General features: G+C 39.0%; 1 protein-coding gene across 19 annotated transcripts in view; it reads left to right on the top strand.

Annotated features, from left to right (window-relative positions):
• The window catches only part of LOC310892434 (uncharacterized protein), a 93,172-nt gene that overhangs the window by 13,409 nt on the left and 57,292 nt on the right, over positions 1–22,471 (top strand). For 2 of the 19 annotated variants that reach the window (XM_083820207.1, XM_083820206.1), the window contains 2 exons: positions 5,759–5,928; positions 8,376–8,433. The exons of 16 other annotated variants lie outside the window; for them this stretch is intronic. In XM_083820207.1, coding sequence (XP_083676333.1) covers positions 5,870–5,928; positions 8,376–8,433 — 117 coding nt within the window. In that variant the 5' untranslated portion in view covers positions 5,759–5,869. Of the gene's footprint in view, positions 1–5,758; positions 5,929–8,375; positions 8,434–19,965; positions 20,165–22,471 lie in introns of those variants that run through there. One more of the 19 variants, XR_014578129.1, reaches the window with a different exon arrangement.

Genomic DNA, 22,471 nt, shown 5'->3' with positions numbered 1-22,471 from the left:
TGCAGGCAGTTGAGCAGAAGACCAGCCTAACTGAAAGGGTACCTCCTGGCTAAACTGACCAGGCAGACAAGGATGATACAAGGAAAGTCAAATCTCAGCTACAGCTGAGGATGTGATGCACAACTAGAAAGGTCCTATTGATACTTCGGCAACAGAGGAAAAACACGGAAATTGAGGTCTAGTACTGAATGGGGTGTATGGCTTTATGAGGGACATGAAAAACGTAGAGATACTCAGTGTTTTATTTGCCTTTGTTCTGGCAATTAATTCTTAGTTAGTCTGTGTTGGTAGCCATGGTGGAGGACTGAGCTACAGCAAACTGAACACAGACAACTCCCTGGAGATGGACAGGCTTAAACTCAGGTTTTGTCGATATTACTGTGGGGCCCATTTCTAATGCTCTTCAAAGTGTTTGGCAATCGGGGGAGCTTTCTGAAGACTGTCCACCTTCAGGAAAAGAGTAAGAAACAGGACAGTAATGACAGGAGGGTCAGCCTCAATTCAGTGCCTGTGACAATTATGGGGACTGTCTTCATGGAAGCTATTTCCAAGCAAAAAAAAAAAAAGTTTTTCAGGAAGCAGTTAACATAGATTTTCCTAGTACAAATAATGTCTGACTGGCCTGGTTGCTTTCTGTGATAAAAGAGTAGCTGTGTAGACAAAGGGAGAGTAGAGCAAGTCATTCGTCTTGGCTTTCCAAGCCCCTTGAAATAGTGTCCCATAGTAACCTTGCAGCCAAATTACAGACTGGAGGGGTAGATGGAGTACCTGTGTGAAAACCAATTAGACCATTGGGCTCAAAGCATTACCAGACAGTGGTTAAAAATCTAAGTGGTAGCATATGAAATATGGTATTCTCTGGGGGTTAATTTAGGTCCCAAAACTGTTTAGTGTTTTCATCAACAATCTGGACTATAGGAGCGAACATACACTCAACAAGTTCATGGATTACACAAAATTGTGATGAAGGGCTGGTGAGAACATCTGCTATTTGTAGGAACCTTGAAAAGCTGGAGGAATGGGCTGAGAAGAACCTTATGATGTTCAGTAAAGATGGATGTAGAGCCCTGAATGTGGAGCAGAACAATCTCATGCAGCAATGTCCCATACTACAGAGGAACCCAAGATCCTGGAGGACAGCAAGAGGAGCACAAGTCAGCACCATGCCTTTATGACAATAAACCATTCAATAACTATGCAATAACCATGACAATAACCATGCTGGGCTGTGCTGGTAAAAGCATAAACAGTAGGTCAAAGAAAGTGATTATTCCCCTCTGCATGGCAGTTGTGAGGCCATGTCTGGAGCTGTATCTACTTTTGCTACCCCCTGTCCTATATAGGAAAGGATAATCCGAAGACAGTCCAGTGGAAGGCCACTACAGTGGTTAGGAAGCTAAATCACCTGAAGCGTCTGCAAAGTCTGTGACTCTCAGGAGGAAGTCTAAGTTCGGGGTATCTCAGCAGTCTTCGCTGTCTCTAGGGGAGTTATAGTACAGATGGAGCCAGACTTCTCAAGGAGGCACAATGAGAGGACAAGAAGCAATGGTCACAGCAAATAATTTTTCATAGTGAAGGTGGCCAAGCACAGAAGGGAGTTGGTCAAAAAGGCTGTGGATCCTCTGTCCTTGGAGATTTTGGAAACTCATTGGACAAAGTCCTGAGCAACTTGATCTAACTTTGAAGTCAAACCTACTTTGAGAAGGAGTTTGGACAAGATGGCTTTCAGAGGTTTCTTCTGACATAAATTCTTCTGATTGTGTGAAAAAGGAAATTGTGAAGTAACAGTCACATGTATTATTTGGCACGACACTGAAGGGTAGTTGTTTTTTTTTCTTCTTTTTTTTTTTTCCTTTGGTGAAAAATAGCTCTGTACATCATAATGGGATTGATTGCTACTTCATTATGTTTAATAAGATTTTCAGCTGAGGACATGAGATGCTTTTTTGGTGAATGAGCAATCTGATACCCTTAAGGCAGTAACTTTAATATGAAACCCTATTAAATTTGCTGAGATAGTGAAGAGAAAGAAGAATTTATTTTGCTGTTTTGGAGTGTTCAGAGGAGCTGCATGGCTTAAGCCAAAGCACAGATAAGATCAGATTATTAATTATTTTGAAGTGAAAAATGAATATATGCTTAATGCCCAGAAATGTGCAGACTGTTAGAACTGTTGTCAGTATGATTATGTTTTCAGCTACTGTAGCAAAGTAAAATTTCAAGTACACACTGGCTTGTTTTCTTTCATTTTTGATTGATTCAGCACATTAACTTTCTATCTGTATCTTTGCATCAAAAATACTTTTATTTCTTTTGGTTTGCTACTAATATGGAATTAAATATAGAAAATAATCAAAGTGTGATTTTTATCCAGTTTCTGCTGAAACTTGCAGTTGTTTTTCAATGTCTCTGATTATAACAATGTGGTAGGTTCATTACAGTACTTGTATAGCTGGTATTACAGTGATACAAAACAGTCTCTTTAACAACTGCATATATGCTTTCAAGAAAGTGTTCCACCATTTTGAAATCAAATTAGTTTTTTTCTCAAATGAAACAGTAACTACAAAGAAAAAAAAAAAGAAAAAAAAAAAAGACCCCAATAGGAATCCATGTCCAGTACTTCTCCAGCAGTTCTTCCATCACAGAGTTCTTTAGTTGCTATGCTTTATTTTAGACCTGACATGCTTAAGTCATCAAAATACATTAGTATCTCATTCCACAAGGGTAGGATTTTAATGCATCTCCTACTACTGAGACATCTTTCCTCCTATTGAACTTTCATGGCTAAGGCTCTGCCAGATTTTTGGAGTTGGTATCTAATTTAGCCTTTCAACGCAAGCGTTAGACTGTATTGTCAGGCAATAGTTTGAACAAAATGATTTTTTAAAATTCACTTTGACCATAGGATCTAAGTCAAAGAGGCTTGACTTACACAGGGTTCTACACACATAAATCTGATAACTCTGTTTTATGGTGTTAGCATACTTAACTCTGTTAAATACAGATCAGGATGGAAAGCTGTTTCATATCTGTTTTAGTAATTCTCTTCCTGACTGATTATGTGTAAGTATGTCTGCCCTTTGAATCATTTAAACTTTCAAATACATGGATAAAGGGAGCAACAACTGACCCTCAGCAATCTAATGGCACCTGTCCGGGGGAATTGTTATGCATCCAGAAAATAAATTAGCTTCTTCCAAATTATGCCAAAGTGTGATAGAAATATCACAATAATGGCTCATGTGAAATATCTTAGACACGAGCAAGAAGCCCCATTTTCTAATGTTTCACAGAAGGGAAAAAAGTAAACAGAAATTATCTTTGATGACATAATCAACGGGTGAAGGAAAATATAATAATTGTGGCTCTTTCCCTCTTTTTACTTGATATTTATGTACCCCTTAATTACATTCTCATTTTTTAATTTCTATTTCTTTTTGTGAGAAATTCCTCAAAATGCTCCTTTGACTAGCAAATTTCAAATGCTAAAAAAAGCAAGTGGAGAAAATAGAGAATCATTGTCAAGCACCGTCCAAAAAGCTTACTCATTATTTGCTTGGAAGGACATCTTACTTTAAAATTTAATTTGGTCTTCTTTTTAAAATTTTGAAATTAGTAAAAAAGAAAAGAACTGCTACTAACAGTCTGCTAACTCTCTAGAACTGTGCTTCCTAATTCCTCCTTTTCTATTTAAGTTAGCATTCTGTTTCAACCCGTGTTTTTATATAGACTGCAGATGTTAAAATAGCATAATCCACTCAAAGATCTAAGTATATACTTGGTAGGTGTTTCTGAGTGCATGCATGTAAAACGTGGGTACACAGACGTGTAGGATTCTCAAAAATCCCAAGCTAAAAAAATGCACGGAACTTTTAGTAGAACATATTCCAGCTTTGAAATTGCAACAGAAATAAACCATCACATTATTCACGGCTTCATCAGCAGACCACTAAGTTATTCCTGCTCCCAGCCTCCATTATTCTACCATGTAGCTTCTGATATGGATGTACTTACTTAATTCAGAGGCAAGTGTATGTTGTTCAAAGTTCAACAAACACCTTCTGCGCTTCTCACCACCAGGCTGAAGAGGGAAATGGGTAACTGCAGAGTTTGCGTACATTCGCACACCTTGTAAACAGGAATACATGCACAGGGAGGGTTGCAGAGCCGCTGGTCCCTCTTCACAAATCAAGATTCCTGGGCATGCAGACCAGTGTAGCACATCATAAGCAAGACAGAGTCTGAGGGGAAGCTGTGCATTTGGATGGGATTTTTGTATTCACTATTGTACTGTGTGTACATAGTGAAAGTGGCCCGAGTAGTTGTTAGTGTCATGTTTGGATCCTGAAAAGGGTTTAACTGTTGGATTCCACAATTTGGCTGAATCCATTCATCTTAATTGCACACAGTCAACCTTCATTTGGCATATTTGGCATTTACAATCCTTTTTTTTTTTGGGGGGGGGGGGAGGGGCAGAATCATCTAGTATTTCTGCTTAGGGTTGAGAGAGTAGGGCTGAGCAAAAGATCAGCCTGGTTCCTTATCAATTCAAAATATGTTACTGATCTTTGTCTGAGGATGGAAAACAGAATTCTTTGTAAGTTTCATTTATACAACACCCAAACTGTCCATTTCGATTTTGAAGGTTTAAACTCTACTGTCTTAATGTAGTTCCCCCATTAATACATCCCAGCACCTCACATATACTACATGCATATGCATGGGGAGTTGCCATACCACTACACAGCTTTTCCATCTGGGCGTATCTCTCATAGGCATTTCAGACATGTACTGTTAAATCTGTCCAGATCCTTCTTTTAGTTATCCCACACTAAGTAGCTGTGTTGCCACTTGGTTTCAAACTCCCATGTTATGAACTCTACAACTTGAGTGCCAAATCAAATAGAAACTATAATGAATAATCTTCAGTAGGACTAAAGGACAAGCTTAAATGAAAACCAATGCAGTATAAAAAGAATGAAAGTTGTTCTTCCTTAATTTCTACTGCTATTGCTTCCCACACTTTGGTCTGTAATATCCTTACCTGTCTCCATGCTCTTTCTTTTTTAGAAGAAAAATATGAGAGGAGCAGGTTCTGCAATGGATCTGGTATATATAGGTAGTTCCAAATCTGACTAGCTGGAAGGTGGAGCTGACATTTTTAAAGAGATTTATGTAATGTGATTGCTTATAATCAATTGCAGGAAATTATAATTATTAATTATAATTATTATTATAATTATTGCAGAAAAGTCCCTTCTTGTCACATGGCAGATATTCTTAAGCCTCTCCTTAAACCCAGCAAGAACCTGGTGTTCCTGTGTTAAGCATCTGATATGAGGTTGCTCCCTGATGAGTAGAGAAATGATATAGAAGAAGATCTGACCATCTAGATCAGGGGCTAAAATTTAGGATTAGAGAATCTCCATTTTGAGACCTTTCCAGCAGTGTCCTCAGCAAAGAGATGCCCAACACAGAACAGGATCTGAGTAGGTACAACTTAAGCTAATATAAAAAAGTTATCACAGGGGTATCTCGTTGCCTTCTCAAGGGCTATAATCTTGGCCTCTGTCCAGGAATAGAGCTTGTCTCCTTAGGGTAGGTGCCCAGGTGCCCACAGTGAGTCACACAGATACTTCAGCAGCACATACTGCTTGTTTTCATGAGAAAAAGTGCAAGGGTGAAGGAATATCTTCTATGCAAGGTGGAATTCCCTTCTGCTGTGATTTAAAGTGATTTATTGCTGTTGCTGCAGGCAGAGTGCTGTGACAGGCTGCTGACTGCCCGGAGTTTGTCATCCCCTTGTAAAATCTCTTCTGCTGAAATGGACCCAGGATCCCAGAAGCCAGATTGCTCAAGCTGAACAATGGCCATTTTGCTTGCAATACTCGTGCAGACAGGGACAGTCCTGCCTTGTGCTTCCATGTAAGATCGTGTCTGTAATCTCTAACGAAGGATGTAGATGTGAAAAGGTGCTCAGACTAGAGCATATAGAGATGGAAATACCCAAAGACAGGACTACACATGCCTAGGGAAATTCGAAGTAGAAAATAATTTTGTCTTTTGAAGGAAGTGAAAACAACATTGGATTTGGTTTATCAGTTTTGCATTGTTTTGTCTACCTAAACCAAACACAATTATATGTTTTCAGTTTAGTCCATACATTTCTTTGACCTGAAAAGAATTAAACACCTAATTTCTGCTTCTTTTTAGCGGTATTTATGTGCTTAATTCCTTCCAGGTTTTTTGAAAAATTTAATCGAAGTTTCAAAAGTCTTTGTCCAATGACAGAATTATATCACAACTGTAACCCTCAAATACAGACAGCTATGGGCTGACTCTAATTTAAATGAAAGGAATTCAAAGAAGAGCTTATCCTCTTTTCTCTCTCCCTACCTGATCTTTTCGATGCTTATTGAGCCCACTGCTGAAATGGTAGCAATTACCAATTTAGCAATGCATGCAGCATGAACTTCTTTTTTCCTGACTGTCAGGCATTCCTCAGTGTTTTGCCAGCTGCTAAAACACTGGATGTTTTAACAGACTTATCTCCTTGGTCAGCTGGTCAGTGGCTGCTTTGTAACTGACAGAGATATTCTGCTGACACAATGGCCGCTGGCAATTTAATCAGTCAAAACTGACAGTGCCATTCAATTTAAGGCCACTTGACATTGATTACTATCTAAATATTTTGCATTTATATACTAAGCTCACCACAACGTTCTGGAAAGAGGAGAAAATGTGAACTGGAAAAATGTGATGAGACGGAACACATAAAATTTCAGAGAACTTTGCTGTAGCAGAAATAGCAATTAAATGTCTTTTTATTGTTAATGACTTAAAAATTTATTAAGGAATAAAACCCATCACATCTATCCCCTTGATCTTGATGTAATTATTCACTAACAGAACTAAGGTCTGAATTTTTAATATGACACTCAATATAAAATATAAAATTTCTACCATTGCCAAATCAGTTGAGAAAAGAACAACTGGTCTATCCCCGTTACTGAAAATTAAAAATGTAGAACAGATGAGAGCCTCAATCATCTGGGAAAATTCACTCAGAACAGAGTCAGCACAGCACCTTCATACACATTATGCCATACTTGAGCCTGGAAAGCTTCCAGTGACATCAATAAGAGCAGGTCAGGTGCAAATTTTTGAATTGAAATTGCTTTCTTTTATCCTTTCCTAAAAGCCCCCAAATTCTTAAAGGCTGATGTGATTTCTAACAGAGGCAGCAGAGTCTAGATCCATGCTTTAAAAGAATAAGCAGCAGAAGAGATTCTTATTCAGTCTCCCTTCTTTGACACTCTTGTGAGAGCTGCAAGAATACTGCTGCTAATAAAAAGACATTTTGAGCTCCCATTTAGATCTCAATTTCATCTGATGTCTGAATTCCAATGAGATACTGAAATGCTAAATGTGAATGCTGTCCACTAGCTAAAAGATTGCAAACTACTTTCACTCTGACTTTGGCTCTAACCACTACTACCTTAAATTTGCAGTTGGGCTTAGTTTGGTATTAAGAGGCAATCAGGTTGAAGGGTTTACAACATATGCAAAGGTTAGCAAGTTAGGAGTGCAGAATGCCATTCTAAATGCACGCAGATATCTCTGCTGTATAAAATTGCTTTCAGAAAAAGCCTTTCAGTAAATGTATTCAGTAAATCTGAGATTAATAACCTCTCTATAAGTTATGTTTTCAAGAGGTAGAATCAGTTCACATGTGCAGCATAGATTATACCTCTTTCTACACAATATATATATATTTTATTTTAAAGGGGTTATGCACTGAGTTATCAAACAAAGCATTACTTCTGCAAAACTGCATATATAGTTCCTTGAGAAAAATGTGGGTCTTAAATAATTTTTAGCTCTGGAGTGAAGAGATACTTCCCAAAAATCAACTTCAGTGTTAAATATCCATTTCAACAATTTTTAATTTGGATACAAAACCAGTTGGTCAGAAAATTACTAGTTTCCTATTATAAATGCATTACTTCAATGTTCTTTGTGCTCCCGGGCTCTGGTTTTAATTTCATGTGAGAACACTACATTTTTAAATTTATATAGAAATAACATACAGTATTTTGTTGCTACGGCAATATAGATCCCTATTTCTTCATTAATGAATAATGATAAAAATCTAATTGAATCAAGTTATATTTTTGTTCCACCATTTCCTGAAGCTAGCCTTTCGTGAAGACTTCATATACTCTCAATTTAAACTACTTTATTGCCCTCTCTTACAGGATTTTATGTTCTATATGGATTTCTTTGCTAAAGCTCTACGCACGGATTTTAGCTTATGCTACCCCACTGGCAAACATTACTGCATAAAAACAATATGTGTATTTCTTTATTAGGAAAGTCAAACAGTGGAACACGTTGCCCAGACAGGTTGTGCAGTCTCCATCCTTGAAGGTTAGTTCAGCTCAACAAAACCTTAAGCAATGTGGTCTGATTTCATAGCAGACTCTGCCTGGAGCAGGAGGTTGAACTAAAGACTGGTATTAGTCTGTGATTCTTTTATTGGGGTCCATCTTATTTATGGATCCTCCGTGCCCAGTTTATGTCAGTTACTGCAGCTTTACATTTTAAAATGGGAGCATGTGAAGAATTCTTCCAAAATCTCCTGCGTCTAGTTTAGGAATGTAGTTGGTGCTGCTGAGAGAGTCTGTTCTCAAAGATTTCATCCCAGTGCCTCATCTTACCCTAATGAAGTTGCTGGCTTTAATTTTATCTTCTGTATCATTTAAAATCATGTCTTTTGCTGAATGACATTTTCCTTGCATCATTCAAGGAAATTGGTAGACATGAAAAATATCACTTGTTATTAGCCTGTCTTCATTCCAAACTCCATTTAGCAAGCAGGTGTTGCACACGGATAATTCCACATTTTGTTAACCTTTCTTTATTAAAGGTGCCAAGCTCTAGGGTTTAGCTCATCTGAAAGACTGTCTAGGAATGCACCCTCAGACAAAAAGAAACAGTGAAGTGAGCCCTTCAGCTTCTCAAGATATGAGCTGAGCACTGCAAATTTTATCTGTGGAGAAGTGAGACCTTCTAAATAGAATATTTTAAAACTGAGGTCTTCTATTTTATATATATAATATATATAATACATATATGATTAAAGCTCTCACAAGATTTTGATAAAGGCACTGTGCTGTAAACTATTATTATATAGTGAGACTCCTATTGCCCCTTAAATTCAGTGTTAATACATATCATTCACATTCGTAAATGCCCAGTTCAAGTCAGTTAACAATAAAAAGAAATTGTGTTCTATTTTCCAGAATGGATATTCCAGATATAAAAATACAATTCTTAGTGATCCTTTTTTTGCTTACCGTGATACATACATTAACATATATATCATATTAAAAATAATAGAAAGAAAAATGCTATACGTTTTTAGGCACATATGTTCAAGCATGCATATATATTTATATACGTATACACGCAACCATTCAGAGAGCAAGCTATAGGACCTCTTTGTACTATTTTCTGTATTTCCAGGATTCCAGGCAATTATTTGAGACTTTCAATTCAGAATGATCCGTTAAAGGGGAGTTTGCCTTTATTATTCTGATCTGTCATTTCTTTTATATAACAAGCCAGCTGTTATTTGAACAGCATCATTCATTTCCTCAATGGAATGATGACACTACAATCAGCCTTCATTATCTTCCCATGCTCTTATATGAGAACTAAGTGCAGAGGAAATACTTTGTAATTACTCTAGGCAGATTTCCCACATGTTAGAGATGCCATAGATGGGATTAATGAATATCACTTGAAAAGGTTGAAGTAGACAAAAACAAAATTAGGCTTCAGTAATCGCAACATGCAGATGGGTTGAAATGCTAGTGGGAAAAAATCCCATCAGCAATTAAACTTGCTTCTTGTAACAGCAGATGTGCATAGTCTCTTACTGAATACTGAGTACACTTGAAAGGAATTTGTAGAGGAAGAATGCTGATATATATACAGCTCTGTTTGGCAGGGTTGGGATGGGTGACAGGGTTGTCGTTATTTTACTTAGCAGGCTTCAGAACCCCTCATCTCTGCTCAAAAGAATCCCAAACTTCTGCTAGCTGATGAGTGCTCCTCTTATCTCTTCATTCTGCTGCTTTCTGCCATGAAAAGCTCTTCTGCCATCAGAGCCTGAACTAGGACAGCAACCATATGGTACAGATTGACCCTTTAATCTCTGAGGGGCACCATTAGCTCTCAAAAGAAGACATTTCTTGAGCCCAGTTTTGCAGCTGGCAATAACACAAGAGCATCCCTGCTAGTTTCCTCTCCAGCTCATCTTCAAAGATCTTACTGGCAAGAAAAAACTTGCAACCGAAAACCGCCAACAAAACCAATTTAGCCACCTAGAGGACTTGCTATGAGTCACCAAGCAGGGGACTGTGATCTAGAGAGTTAAGTGTATTACTGTGCCACACTGAAGTACTAAATAGTTGTATCAGTTTTAGTGCCGGGCTCTTCAAACAGCAGGCTCCAGGCCAAGTCTGACCTACAAGGTCCAAACAAAAGGCCCAGTCATCACCGCAGGATATCCCTAGGAACCACACTTGGAGAAAGTGGGAAGGGCAAATCAGCAAGGATGCAGAAGGTAAAAAGCTGCAAGGTCTGTCCTTGCAGTTCTCATTGACAGCTTTCATTTTCATGTATTTTATTGGTCAGCATGTAGAGCAACATCAGAGCATTTCGGAGTGCGCATTCTAACTTTAGTTACTGAAAAATTATTTCTGTACCTTTTGGCTATAGCAGCTGGAATGGATTTGAATAATACAGAGAAATGATCATCTTCCTCCCTTGCACAAAAGACTTGCCATGATCTGTCCCAGTGGTTAAAAATATAACTTTCACCATCCAAAAAAGTTTCACAGAATCACAGAATGGCTAAGGCTGGAAGGGACCCCACGAAGGTGTTAAACAGGACTGGACCCAGGAGTGACCCCTGGGGTACTCTGCTCGTTACTGGCCTCAACCAGACTTTGTACCACCACACCCTGGGTCTGGTCATTCGGCTTCTGTGAGTAGCCCAGACTTTAGCTGCCTTCTCCATCTTCTGCACTACAAAGACATCAGGCTCCTTTCCCTCTCCGCTTGCCTCCTGGGCGGTGTGACAGATAGGTAACCCTTCACATACCTGTCCTTGTTTTCTGCCAGAAGCCAGCACTGTAGACATGATAGGTAGATGAATGCACATACAGATATATACTCTATGAACCTATGATATCTACATATGCATATAGAGAGAGGTACAGAATTATAGAAATAGCCAGGTAGGCTAACTCTTACCTGTGATTTGATCCTAATTACTAAAATAACTTCAACTCAGGTCTTACATCTAACAGAGAGCTACCAATGAAGAGAAATATTTTGGGATAGGGTAGCTACAATACAGAAGCACTGATATGTCCCAGTATGAAGCCAATTGTGTTTTTGATTGCAGTTATATAAATTACCATGTGTGCCACTGCAAGATCTGTATCTATCTTTCACTGTTATTTCTTCTTCAAAGGACATGGAAAAAAGTATGTTGCATCCCAGCTACTGTTGCAATTGAAAGCTTGCTCAGGGCATGAGGGAACACTTTATATATAAGCGCAGCAAATAATATGAAGAAAATAATTTATTTTTAGGCTAATTCTATGATTCTATGAAAATCATGACAATCTAACCGAAATGCAGCAAACACTTACTGATACCAACATCCAAGGTAGTACATCACCAATAATAATTTAAAAATTGTTTGAGCTATGCTCACCCTTCCAGCATTTCTATGGACCCTATAGTCAATAGCTTCGGCCTTCTTCATGCAAATGGAAGCTCATGGAAGAGGCAAGGTCTATGACAAGTCCTGGGCATCCTGCAGTCCTGAGGAAGAGAATGACACAGCGGTGAGGGTCCCTTCCATCTTGATCCCAGGATTGACCTGGAGCTACTTTTACATGTCTTAATAAGATCTGCTTCTTCTCATTGAGCATCACCCAAGAGCCTTCTCCAGCCTCTGTGAACACAAAGGCCTATTGTACTTCTGACACTGATGACCTATGTCCAATGGACCTTTACCACATGAGCCAGAACAACAGGGTCAGGCTGTAGTCCCTTGACTATTACAAAAAACAGCTCAGCCCCAGAGAATTTCTGAGTCCCTCCACTCTCAGATCCATGCCAAGCCTGTGGTCTTGTATGAATAATGGCAAAAATTGTATTTACTAACATACACTGTGGCTGTGTGGTGGTGAACAGAAGCTGCTAACCAGTGCTAACCATATATATTCAACATGTGAATATATATGTGGGAGTGGTATAAAGACTATCTCTGCTTTAGGAGAGGAAAATTTTGCCACCCTAATTAAATCTTCAATTTTCTTTTCCTTTTGATTTATGCAGAAGCCTTCTGTCAGGTCTGCCTGAATGGTCAAGTCTCCTTGCATGAGAATGCAAACAGACATTACAAATTATCTTACAGTATAATGTAGCTTCAAAATATCATGAAAAGTATCTAGGAATCACAACTGCAGCGAGCATGCAGCAGACCAGTTTGGACTGAAACAGTGCATACAATAAAAAACTACCAGTTGAGGTCAGGGATTTATGGAATTTTCCACAGGAGGTAAAAACCACCAGTATATCTTCTATCAATTTTCTATTTATTCATCAATCTATATTTAGGTCACTAGATATTTAATTATTATGGCAATATGCTTGTCTGAACTTGTATTCATTTCAGAATCTCTTTTATATTTGGTCAATGGGTGATTAATTAAACCCCAAGATTTAGAAGTGCATTGTTAGCTCTGATGACAGTGTCTCCACAAGAAGCTGACCTCCAGTTTTTGGAGAGGTCTAAACAGCGTAGCAGGTGGATTCCTGTGAGTGTAGCCCTCTGAACATCTTGTTTCACACACACCTAGTTTTGTCTACAGCCTCACACAGCTTCCATTTCTACACAAGTCTTTCAAGCATAGATAAAGAATTCATTGCAGAGATCAGCAGATGGTTTTCATTGTTATTATTCCTATTGGCACTAATAAATGCTTAAATCAATGAGCAGGCTTTGGAACAGTGTTTTGTCCTCTATTTCTCATTTTGTTTTGACAGTCATTTGAGCATCTCCAGATTCCCAGATTAGACTCAGTATGTGGTTTATCTATTTCATCAATACTTTTACAGACAAAAGGTTATCTTCTGCTTCAGCCAGTCTCCCTCTGTCATTTCTGAAAGCCTAGCAGTTATGATATTTATTAAGTGTGTCTCACACACCCTCTTGTTATCATTTCAGATTGTTGTCTGCATTTAGTGTCAGATAATATAAAAAAAAAGCAACAGAAAAGTAGTAGATGTGGGGTTGTTAGCAATCAATATGCCTTCTGCTTCCTATTAGAAGACTTTTTTTCATCTGCTTACAAGCTTTCTATGATTTAGCTATTTTGAACTGAAATTTTCCATGCCAAATGCCTGTTTTTGCCCAATAGATTTATTTATTTTAACATTAACTTGTAAGTGGTTTGGTAGCAGTAATGGAATGGAAAAAATACATTTGTTTTGCTCATTTAAAAAAAAGAAAGGTTTTTTTTTTTTAGAAAACCCTTTATGTATGTATCCATTTGTGTGCTTTGGCAGACACGTGTCTTTTCTCTCTCTGGAAAAATCTGCTCAGATTTGGCCTTTGGAAAGCCACAATAGGCTTATGTCCTACAGATACCCTCTTGCTGTAGCTTTCCAGGCTAAAATCTCCAAAGATCCCATCTGTGACAGTTCCAGAATGTGGTTGCGGGGGCTGAACGGGACTATGCTTAAAATTATGGTTGCGGCCTATTCTAACTGTGCCAAGTCCAGGTTTCAGATCTTAAGGGTCTTTACTGTGTGCTTGTTAACAACTTTCTTGTTGGGCCCAGGAGATCTGGAAGAAGAATTGGTTACACACCAATGGGTTAAATTCTGGGCTGGATAACAAGGGGAAATGAGTGTGACTATGGAGCAACACACAAGGAACATGGCCTAGGGCATGGGATGGAATTCGAAGATGTAGGTTGTAGAAAACTATATTGCACACTTGAGGAAGTGGGACTGGAAGTAGGGAGAGGGATATTGCGTCTTCCCAGGCAAGAGTTTGATTGTGAAAGTGGAGGAGGATCAAAGGTTGTGAACTTCAGAAAAGCCTTGAATGAAAGGCCAGTTTGCAGAAAGTTTTGCTCTTTTAGCAAAAACTCTGTGCACTCAAGACTCAGTGTTCCTAAAAGTGAGATGTCGCATCCAGTCAAAAGTTATAGCATAGCTGTGGGTTCAGGAGGTGGTTCTGGCTGTTTAAATGGAGCAAAAAGAGCTGTTCAGAAAAGGACACTTTCACTTTTATTAAAAATCAGTTAAGACTCGAGCAATGGGACTATGTGGGGCTGTGATGAGGCTCCAGTGTCAGAGCAGGGAAAGAACTGCCATTGGGATCACTCTTTTGCAGTGGGCAAGATAAAATTAAGCTTAAAGAGAATGGGAAGAACAGCCTGCATGGAAGCAGAAAGTTCCTGACAGAGACCGAATTTGATAGAAAGGTTGATCCCAAATGCACAATTCATGGCCATGTTGATATTCCATACCCGCATCAATATAACTGTGAAAACAAAGATCTGCCTGGGCAAATTTACTTCATTTCTTTTGCACTTGTCATCAGGAGAAATTAGCACAGGAAGAGTACCACAGTAATGGAATCATGATTCAGTTTCCCAGTACCTTTGCAAGCTCAAATATTCCCATTTAGCATTGCACAGTGCTCAGTATAATCCATTTTTCTTGAGTTCCACTTATTTTCTGTTGTCAAACCTACATGAATCACTGCTACTGCTAAGTACTTGTTACCTTGAGTGATAGGATTGGTAAAGTTCTGATTGTTACAGTTTACTTTCTTAAAAACCTAGAGATTTCTATACAAAAACAAAACAAAACAAAAAATAAACTCTGCACACAAATACATTGAAAGAACATTTTTCAAGATTGAAAAATCACTGTGCCTGAAAAAGTTAAGTACTAGAGCAAAGCCTGCCTGTGCTAAAGTGAGCAAACAACCTGCTTTTATCATATACCTTTATACTGAAGTAGTTGAATGATTTTTTGCTGAAATACACCAATAGTTCTTTGATCTGTGGAAGAGCAGGGTTTCAGTCTGACTAGAAATGTGATCATAAAAAGAGCAATTATGATAAATGCTACCAACTTTCCCTCAGCAAAAAAAATGATTTACAGATTAATTATGATCTCTCTGCATCACTGTTGTTCAGTGGTTGATCAGATCTGGCATTTAAACAGTGCTGTGACTCTAAATTAAAAGACAAGAGAAATCTGTCGAAGCACTTATTTTTCTATCCAACTATTCTTCCTCTACTCCACACACTACAAGCACAAGGCTTTGTACAAGCTCAAAAACCAGTTGTGGTCCAAACTGATAATTTGGTTTTGAATAAAGCGTGGTGTGTTGGTGGGTTGGCTTTTTTTTTTTTTTTCTGCTTGTTTTTGATGAGTCGTGAAAAGTAGTTGGCAAGATGACAGCATATGTAAAACCCAGATTGAAGCTGTCAGCATGGAAGCAGTAATGCAGTTGCTCTTGCCATTGAGAAAGGTCAGGGAAATATGCAGACAGCTCCCACAGCATGTAGACCTAGCTGGGGATTACAGGCTGCTTAGGCAGGAACGTAAGTACAAAACAGAGGAGAACAGAACACGCAGGCACAAAACGCATGGAGAGAAACACTTTTTACCTATGACAAGTGATGTCAGCCGTAACTGACAACATCTCCGAGTTGGACAGGCAGTCACACCTCACTACACCTGTGAAGTGAGAAGTGCTGGCTCACCTCTGTGAAAATCATGCAGGGAAGCAGAGGCGGGGCTCTGAAGGCCTTACCTAAAGCTCGTTGAGATCAATCAAGGCTTGTTCACTTCAACGTGCTTTGAATGGGGTCTTACGACAACATGCCTCTCTGGGTCTGTGTTGTGTGATCCTGTATCATCCAACAGGCTGGACTGGTAAATTCCTGAGGTGTATGTTGCCTATTTTCTGTGTCTTTCTGCAGCATTATTTATACTTTGAGTCCTCTTTCATGCCTAATTCATCCTAATTTTAAGCAATTAGGAACTTAAATTAGGAACATAACTCCCCTGTAGCTTCTCATGTAGACATCTTAAAAGAGACTTAGCCTATTTAAGACTGAGTCACCTTTGTTAATGTCTATATTTCTCCTGAGCTGTAACAGAAAGTGAGGGCAACATGACCCTCATTTGGTTCTTCATTTAGGCATTTTAGTTGAATCTCTGGTGCCTGGTGAAACAGGGGGCTCAAAAGAGTTTTGTGAGTCAATACACATATCATACTGAATCTTGAGAGACTGAGGCAGCAATGAAATTCTCTGGTTAGCATCTGAACTACATAGCTCAAGAAAGTGGAACGGTGATTTGAAAACTCACTGAAAACATCCCATTGAACTCATTTCAACATCCCATTGAAAAGGGATGGATGAAATTAGAGTCCCTCAGTGGTTTCTGTCCCTTGACAGCCACAGACAAAATTTGAAATTATCCCCTGTGGATATATCATCTTTTTTTTTCTATATTAATGAAGGTTTGCTGTCTATAAAGATCTTTTTATTTTACATTTTCAGCAAGCATTGCATTATTTTATTGTTCTCTGCTGCTGATGTGGCAATCTCACCGTGTTAGCCTTCTGGATATATTAGCAGCCCTAAAATACCATTTCCCTCTTGTGAGAAAATTGCCAAGAGAAAATAGCTCCTTTTAACTCTCGGTAAACTGACCAAAATGTATATATCTTATTGTCATTTGTGTAAACTTTCCATATGTTTTGGGTGACTTTGCCTTACTGCCTGGATCAAAGTCATCAACTCACTTCATATAGGGAACAAAAAGCCATCCTGTAATACAACAGTACATTCAGTGGTACCTTGAAAAGGGTAACTACAGCTTTTATAAGGTCAGTATCCCACTCTGATCGAGTACAGTTTTAATTTGGTTCCTGTTTGGTTTTGTTTGCTTATTTGTATATATGTTTGTTTTTAACCATTTTTTCTGGGTGTAAAGTCCATCCCTGGATGAGTGAGATTGATCTGTTTGATTATAAGCATATGCAAACTGAAAGTTTCTCCCTTCCTTTACAATATCGTATTTATTTTCTTTCCTTTTGTTGTTATTCTATTTTTTTTTATTATTATTTCAAATGACCACATTTTTATATTTCCAGTCTAATCTGTCTCAAATAATCACTACCTTCTTATAACTTTTTCTCAACTATTTATGGAACACAATCAAATTACAGTATATTAAATTTTATTTATTACCTCCCATTTACTCATTTAGTAGAAATGGAAAATGCTAAACTTCTAGCACCACTTGCAGCTTTGTAGTCAAAGCAAAGCCATGCACACAGCAATTATTTCCATAAACACGAGCATCTTATTCAAAACAGGAATCAGCATGCTAACCCATTACCCTGCTCTGCCCCTGCTCCTTAGTGAAGCAGTGCTGATGAGCAGTCTGCAGGGCTCAGCATACAGAAAGAGATCAACAAGGAGGAGGGGTGGAGTGAGTTGTAGGAAAGATGATCTTGTTGAGCCATCAAAAAGAAAGGGAGGCAAGAAAATAGAGGGGGGGGGGGTGGGGTGGAAATAATCAAGAGATAACTAGTAAAAAGCCAGACAGAACAAAGCCAGGAAAGAGAAAATCAACAAGAATGATAAATAGAGATAGAAGAGAGAAGAGAGAAAGGGAAGATAAGGTGACTGATACTTATATACTTATATAGCACAAAGGAGAAAAATAATCGACATATTCATCATAATATGCCTTACTTATTGAATCCCAAAGAGCACTCTCTGTCATATGAACACTCTAGAGCCCACGTGAATTGTAAAGGGAATAGGATAGGATACCAATCAGATCCACCACACTGGAGTTTCTGAGGCCATGATTTTATGATGCAGGAAAGTCTGTCTCCTTTTCCCAGTGCCAGATCAGACTGTTGCAGATGCAAGGAGCCAGGTGCTGATCCCCTGTAAGCTTGCTTTGCTGGTTCAAATTAGTGCAAAACTTCTGGTATGTTAACTTGATATCATTAACAGGCTTTACCGTGTGTCATTGGTCCTCCCACAGCTAACATAAAGTTTGTGTTGCATCCTCTAGCTAATTCACTGGAAATGTGTTCATGTCTTCATAATCAGATTTATAGGGCTGGTCCAGGAGGGCATAGATTTGGTAGTAAATGGTCTTGATACACTTGCAAATGTTGCTGAGCAGAAAGAAACATACCATATACCTAGAAAAAGTATTTACTGCTAGTCCAATTAATATTTTAAAAGTCAAAACTATTTACCCAGTTACAAAAGTATATATACTCCTTGTTCAAATTAATAGCGGTGCCTCATCAATAAAACTCTCAAAATTGTTATACAGGAAAAGCCCTGCATACTATCTACTACTTTGCCTGGAGTAATGTTTATCCTTACAATATCACCTGCACCCTAACTTTGAACAACATCATCTTCCTCCAGCAGTGAGGAGGGCTAAGATGATAGAAATTGCTAGGATTTACCAAGAGAAGTACGTTGTTCTGGGTGGGATTGTCTTCCCCTACTTTGCCAGGGGGAACAAGGCATTGATGCCGAGGCTTTCTTCCTTGGGTTATTTGCTTGATGTAAATGCACATGTTTTGCTAACAAGACCTGCCTGCACCTCCTTGGTTCCCTGGTGAAGTGTGAAAGCTGCACAGCAGCCTTCCCCTGCCACACTTCACACAAAGGGCTGTTTCTTGACCCATGATGACTACCTACGTTTGTCAGACCTTTGCTACATGTGAAATTCTCAGAGATTAAGTTAAAATAGGGCACTAGGTCATGCTTATTAAAGCTAGCTAACATCAGAAAAGGGCCAAGACGAGTGCAAAAAATCCAGAGACCCTGAGCTGTCAGGTCAGCACAAAACCTTCAGACTTTTACTAATAATAGCAAAAGTCATATTTACTGGGGTACAGCCTCAGGGTTGTACATTCAATGGAAGCCCTTTTTGAAGCTGTAAGATGCACTGTAAATTTGTTTATAGTATTGGTAGTTGAAAACACAATCTATAGAAGCTTCCTTTTGCTTTTCAGCTGACAAATCAGCTGTGCTTTATACTTGTGGACTGAGCCACTTGGATTCTAGTTACTGATGTTTAAAAAGGTGGAGGTCTAAACCTATATGCTGTTATATGAGTAAATATCTCTGATGTACCTTCGCTCCTCTGTGAAGCATTGAGTTTAGCCTATCCTGCAGAAATCACAAATGGCATTAGTTCCATCTCAGTTATTGCAGTTGGGTTCTGTTAAGATCTAAATTTACTTCACAGCAGCATGTATTTATGCATTGTTAACACCTGATTGCTGAAAGTACCAGGCTTAGGAAAGTATCACTGGCAATTTCAATGGGTGCCTGTAATGATGGCTCCAGTCCCTAAAGAAAAATAGAGGATGGCAAACAAAACCCCATGAGGGATGTGCTAACAGCATCTGCTGTGCTTACCTTTATCTACTTGCAAATTTTGGCTACAAACTCCACATACCCCTTGCTTTACTCTCCTTTGTTTTTTTTTTTTTTTTTTCCAGGTCTGCCAGGCATGAATAAAGAGCTCATTTCAGAGCTCAGCAGATGGTGTTCCTCATTGTTATTCCTGTTGGTACCCAGCAATGTCTGAGTCCATGGGCACAAGAACGTTTTTGCCCACCGCTTTTGTAGTTCCATTCTGACTTCAATATCTAACTGTCTGTATTGTCAACATAAGCTGTGATACATCTTAATTAATAATACTTAGCATCCCGTATTGCCCTTCAGAGCCTCAAAATTGCAGTATTTATGTATATACTACAAGATTGCTCATGCAGCAGGAGTGGCCTATGTGTGCAGAGCCCAGCAGCTGCCCCATGTCAGATCAAAGCCAGCTCCAGCCAGCTCCAGGGACCTGCTGCTGGCCAGAGCTGAGCCAGTGAGCAAGGCTGGTTGGGCCTCTGGGAGAGCAGATTTCAGAAAGGGACAAAAAACTGCTGTGCAACAGCAGCTGGGAGAGTGGAGTGAGAACCAGCCCTGCAGACACCAAGGTCAGTGCAGCAGGAGGGCAGGAGGTGCTCCAGGCACACAGCAGCAGTTCCCCTGCGGCCTGTGGAGAGGCCCCTGGTGGAGCAGGCTGTCCCCCTGCAGCCCATGGGTCCCACACGGAGCAGATCTCCACGCTGCAGCCCGTGGAGGAGCCCCCGGTGGAGCAGGTGGATGTGGCCTGGAGGAGGCTGCGGCCCATGGAGAGCCCCCGCAGGAGCAGGCCCCGGGCCGGAGCTGCAGCCCGTGGAGAGGAGCCCACGCAGGAGCAGGGGTCTGGGGGGAGCTGCCGCCCGTGGGGGACCCTCATTCCCCATTCCATTGTGCTGACTGGGGGCAGGAAGTAGAAGAGGGAGGATGGAGAGGAAGGTGTTTTTAATTTGCTTTTAGTTCTCACTGCTCTATTTGTTATTAGGAGGCAATAAATTACATTAATCTCCTGTAAACTGTCTGTTTTACCTGTGACAGTAATTGTTGAGTGATCTCCCTGTCCCTGTCTCAACCCATGAACTTTTTTTTTCATCATATTTTCTTCCCCTGTCCTTCTCAGAAGAGTGTGAGAGAGTGGCATGGTGGTGCTTAGTTACCTATTGGTGTTAAACCACCACAATCACAAGACCGAACATACTGACCTATCTATACATGGAGAAAAAATCCTTCTTATTAGAGTCCTGCTTCTCAATTTCCTTGCAGGAAGGTGATTGTGTTTCTGCGAGAAGTATTTTGCAGAAGATGATCTTATCTCTGTTTTAGAGAAAGAGAAACTGGTGTTTTTTCCTATGTGACTTGCCCAAGAGAATTTAAGCAAATGTGAAAGCAAAATAAATCTTTTAGTTGTCTATGATGTAATCTGTCTTCTCTTAGCCTTGAAAAAGCAGATATAATTTTGAAATTTCCTAATTTATTTTTGATTTGATTTTGGCAGTCTTCATCACAGCATTTGAAATATTTTTATTTGAGATAGAAATATGTCTTTCTGTCTCAGATAGCTATAAGCCTGGGTATGCGAGGATGCTGCAAAGGTTTATAGATACCCAGAATAACTGTTAAAAGCAATCGCTGCTTCCAGAAAGTGGTACCGTTACTTCAAATGAATTTTCAAGAAGGGTCTTCAAAGACTGATGGAAACCATAAATCCTGCCCCTTTTCTGAAGGAAGATTTTGCTGACTTTCGGTCTAGACTTCAGATGAGATTAAAGAGCGTCAAGTCTACCTGTCTAGTGTTGGATAAATAAGAGAATTGCTCAATGTCTGGAGGCAGCAGTATGTATCTTCAATAGATTTCAGATTCGCTATATGAAAGTGTCTGTAAGTACACGGCTGTATGCATACTGTCTAAATTCCCACTATAGTCAACAGAGATCTAGAACTGGATTGTTACACAAAAAAAGTATTTAATACTGTATGCCATATTCTCAAGGGCAACCATGACATTCATACTTATAACTATGTTACTCTGCTTAAGTTGTCTATATGACAGAAGTAGTAACATTTCCGAAAATAAATCTGCTGATGTTTTTGAAGACCTCCAATAATTTGCATACCAGAGAAAAAAATCACTTTCCATTGTCATGCAGCAGTGTATGATGCATGGCATGCAACAGGCACACGTGTTAATCAAGAACAGAAACTACTGAACAGATGTGTTGACTATTTCATACACTGATTGAGGAAGAGTTTGTTTTTTTTTTTTTAATTGTAAGAGGTTCAGTACTACATCGTAATGCATATGCAGAAATATGTTGCACTGAATGGCATAAAATTTTCATCCTGGATTTTCTCTCTATTGAAGTCTTAATATTCTTTCCATTTAACTTTGTATTTTTATGTCTGCAAGTTGGCTTTAAAGCTTTGCAGTTAACTCTTTGTTGTTAATACAATAGGCCTAATAAACTTCAAATACTTGTCCACAGGCACATTTTGCTGACAGGGTCTCGGAAACATCCAACAGCAAATGAGGTGCATTTTGGACCTCATTTATTTATCATACATCTGCTGTTAAGGAAACTTTAAACTCACTTTATTGTCTGAGGAACAGTAGTTGTGATAGGGAAAGAGCAATCACAATAAGTTGGAAATGAAATCTTAGACATTTGGTCAGAAAAAAAAAATTGCCACTGAGTTTAGTTGGCTTGGAAGTTCACACATGGAATGATAACTATAATACAAGTAACAGAAAGAGTCCAAGTACACCACTGTACTTCATTAAAGTGACAAAACTGAAATTTCCCTAGCTCTTCAAATTTTCATAAGATTTAGAAGTAATTTTTCAGCAGGTTGTGATTGCTGAACTCCCTATTCATTTTGCTGTC

Source organism: Anser anser, assembly GCF_964211835.1.
Source record: "Anser anser genome assembly, chromosome: 1".
Lineage (NCBI taxonomy): Eukaryota > Metazoa > Chordata > Aves > Anseriformes > Anatidae > Anser > Anser anser.
Note: the sequence above shows the minus strand (reverse complement) of the source record. Positions and strands in the feature narration are given on the sequence as shown.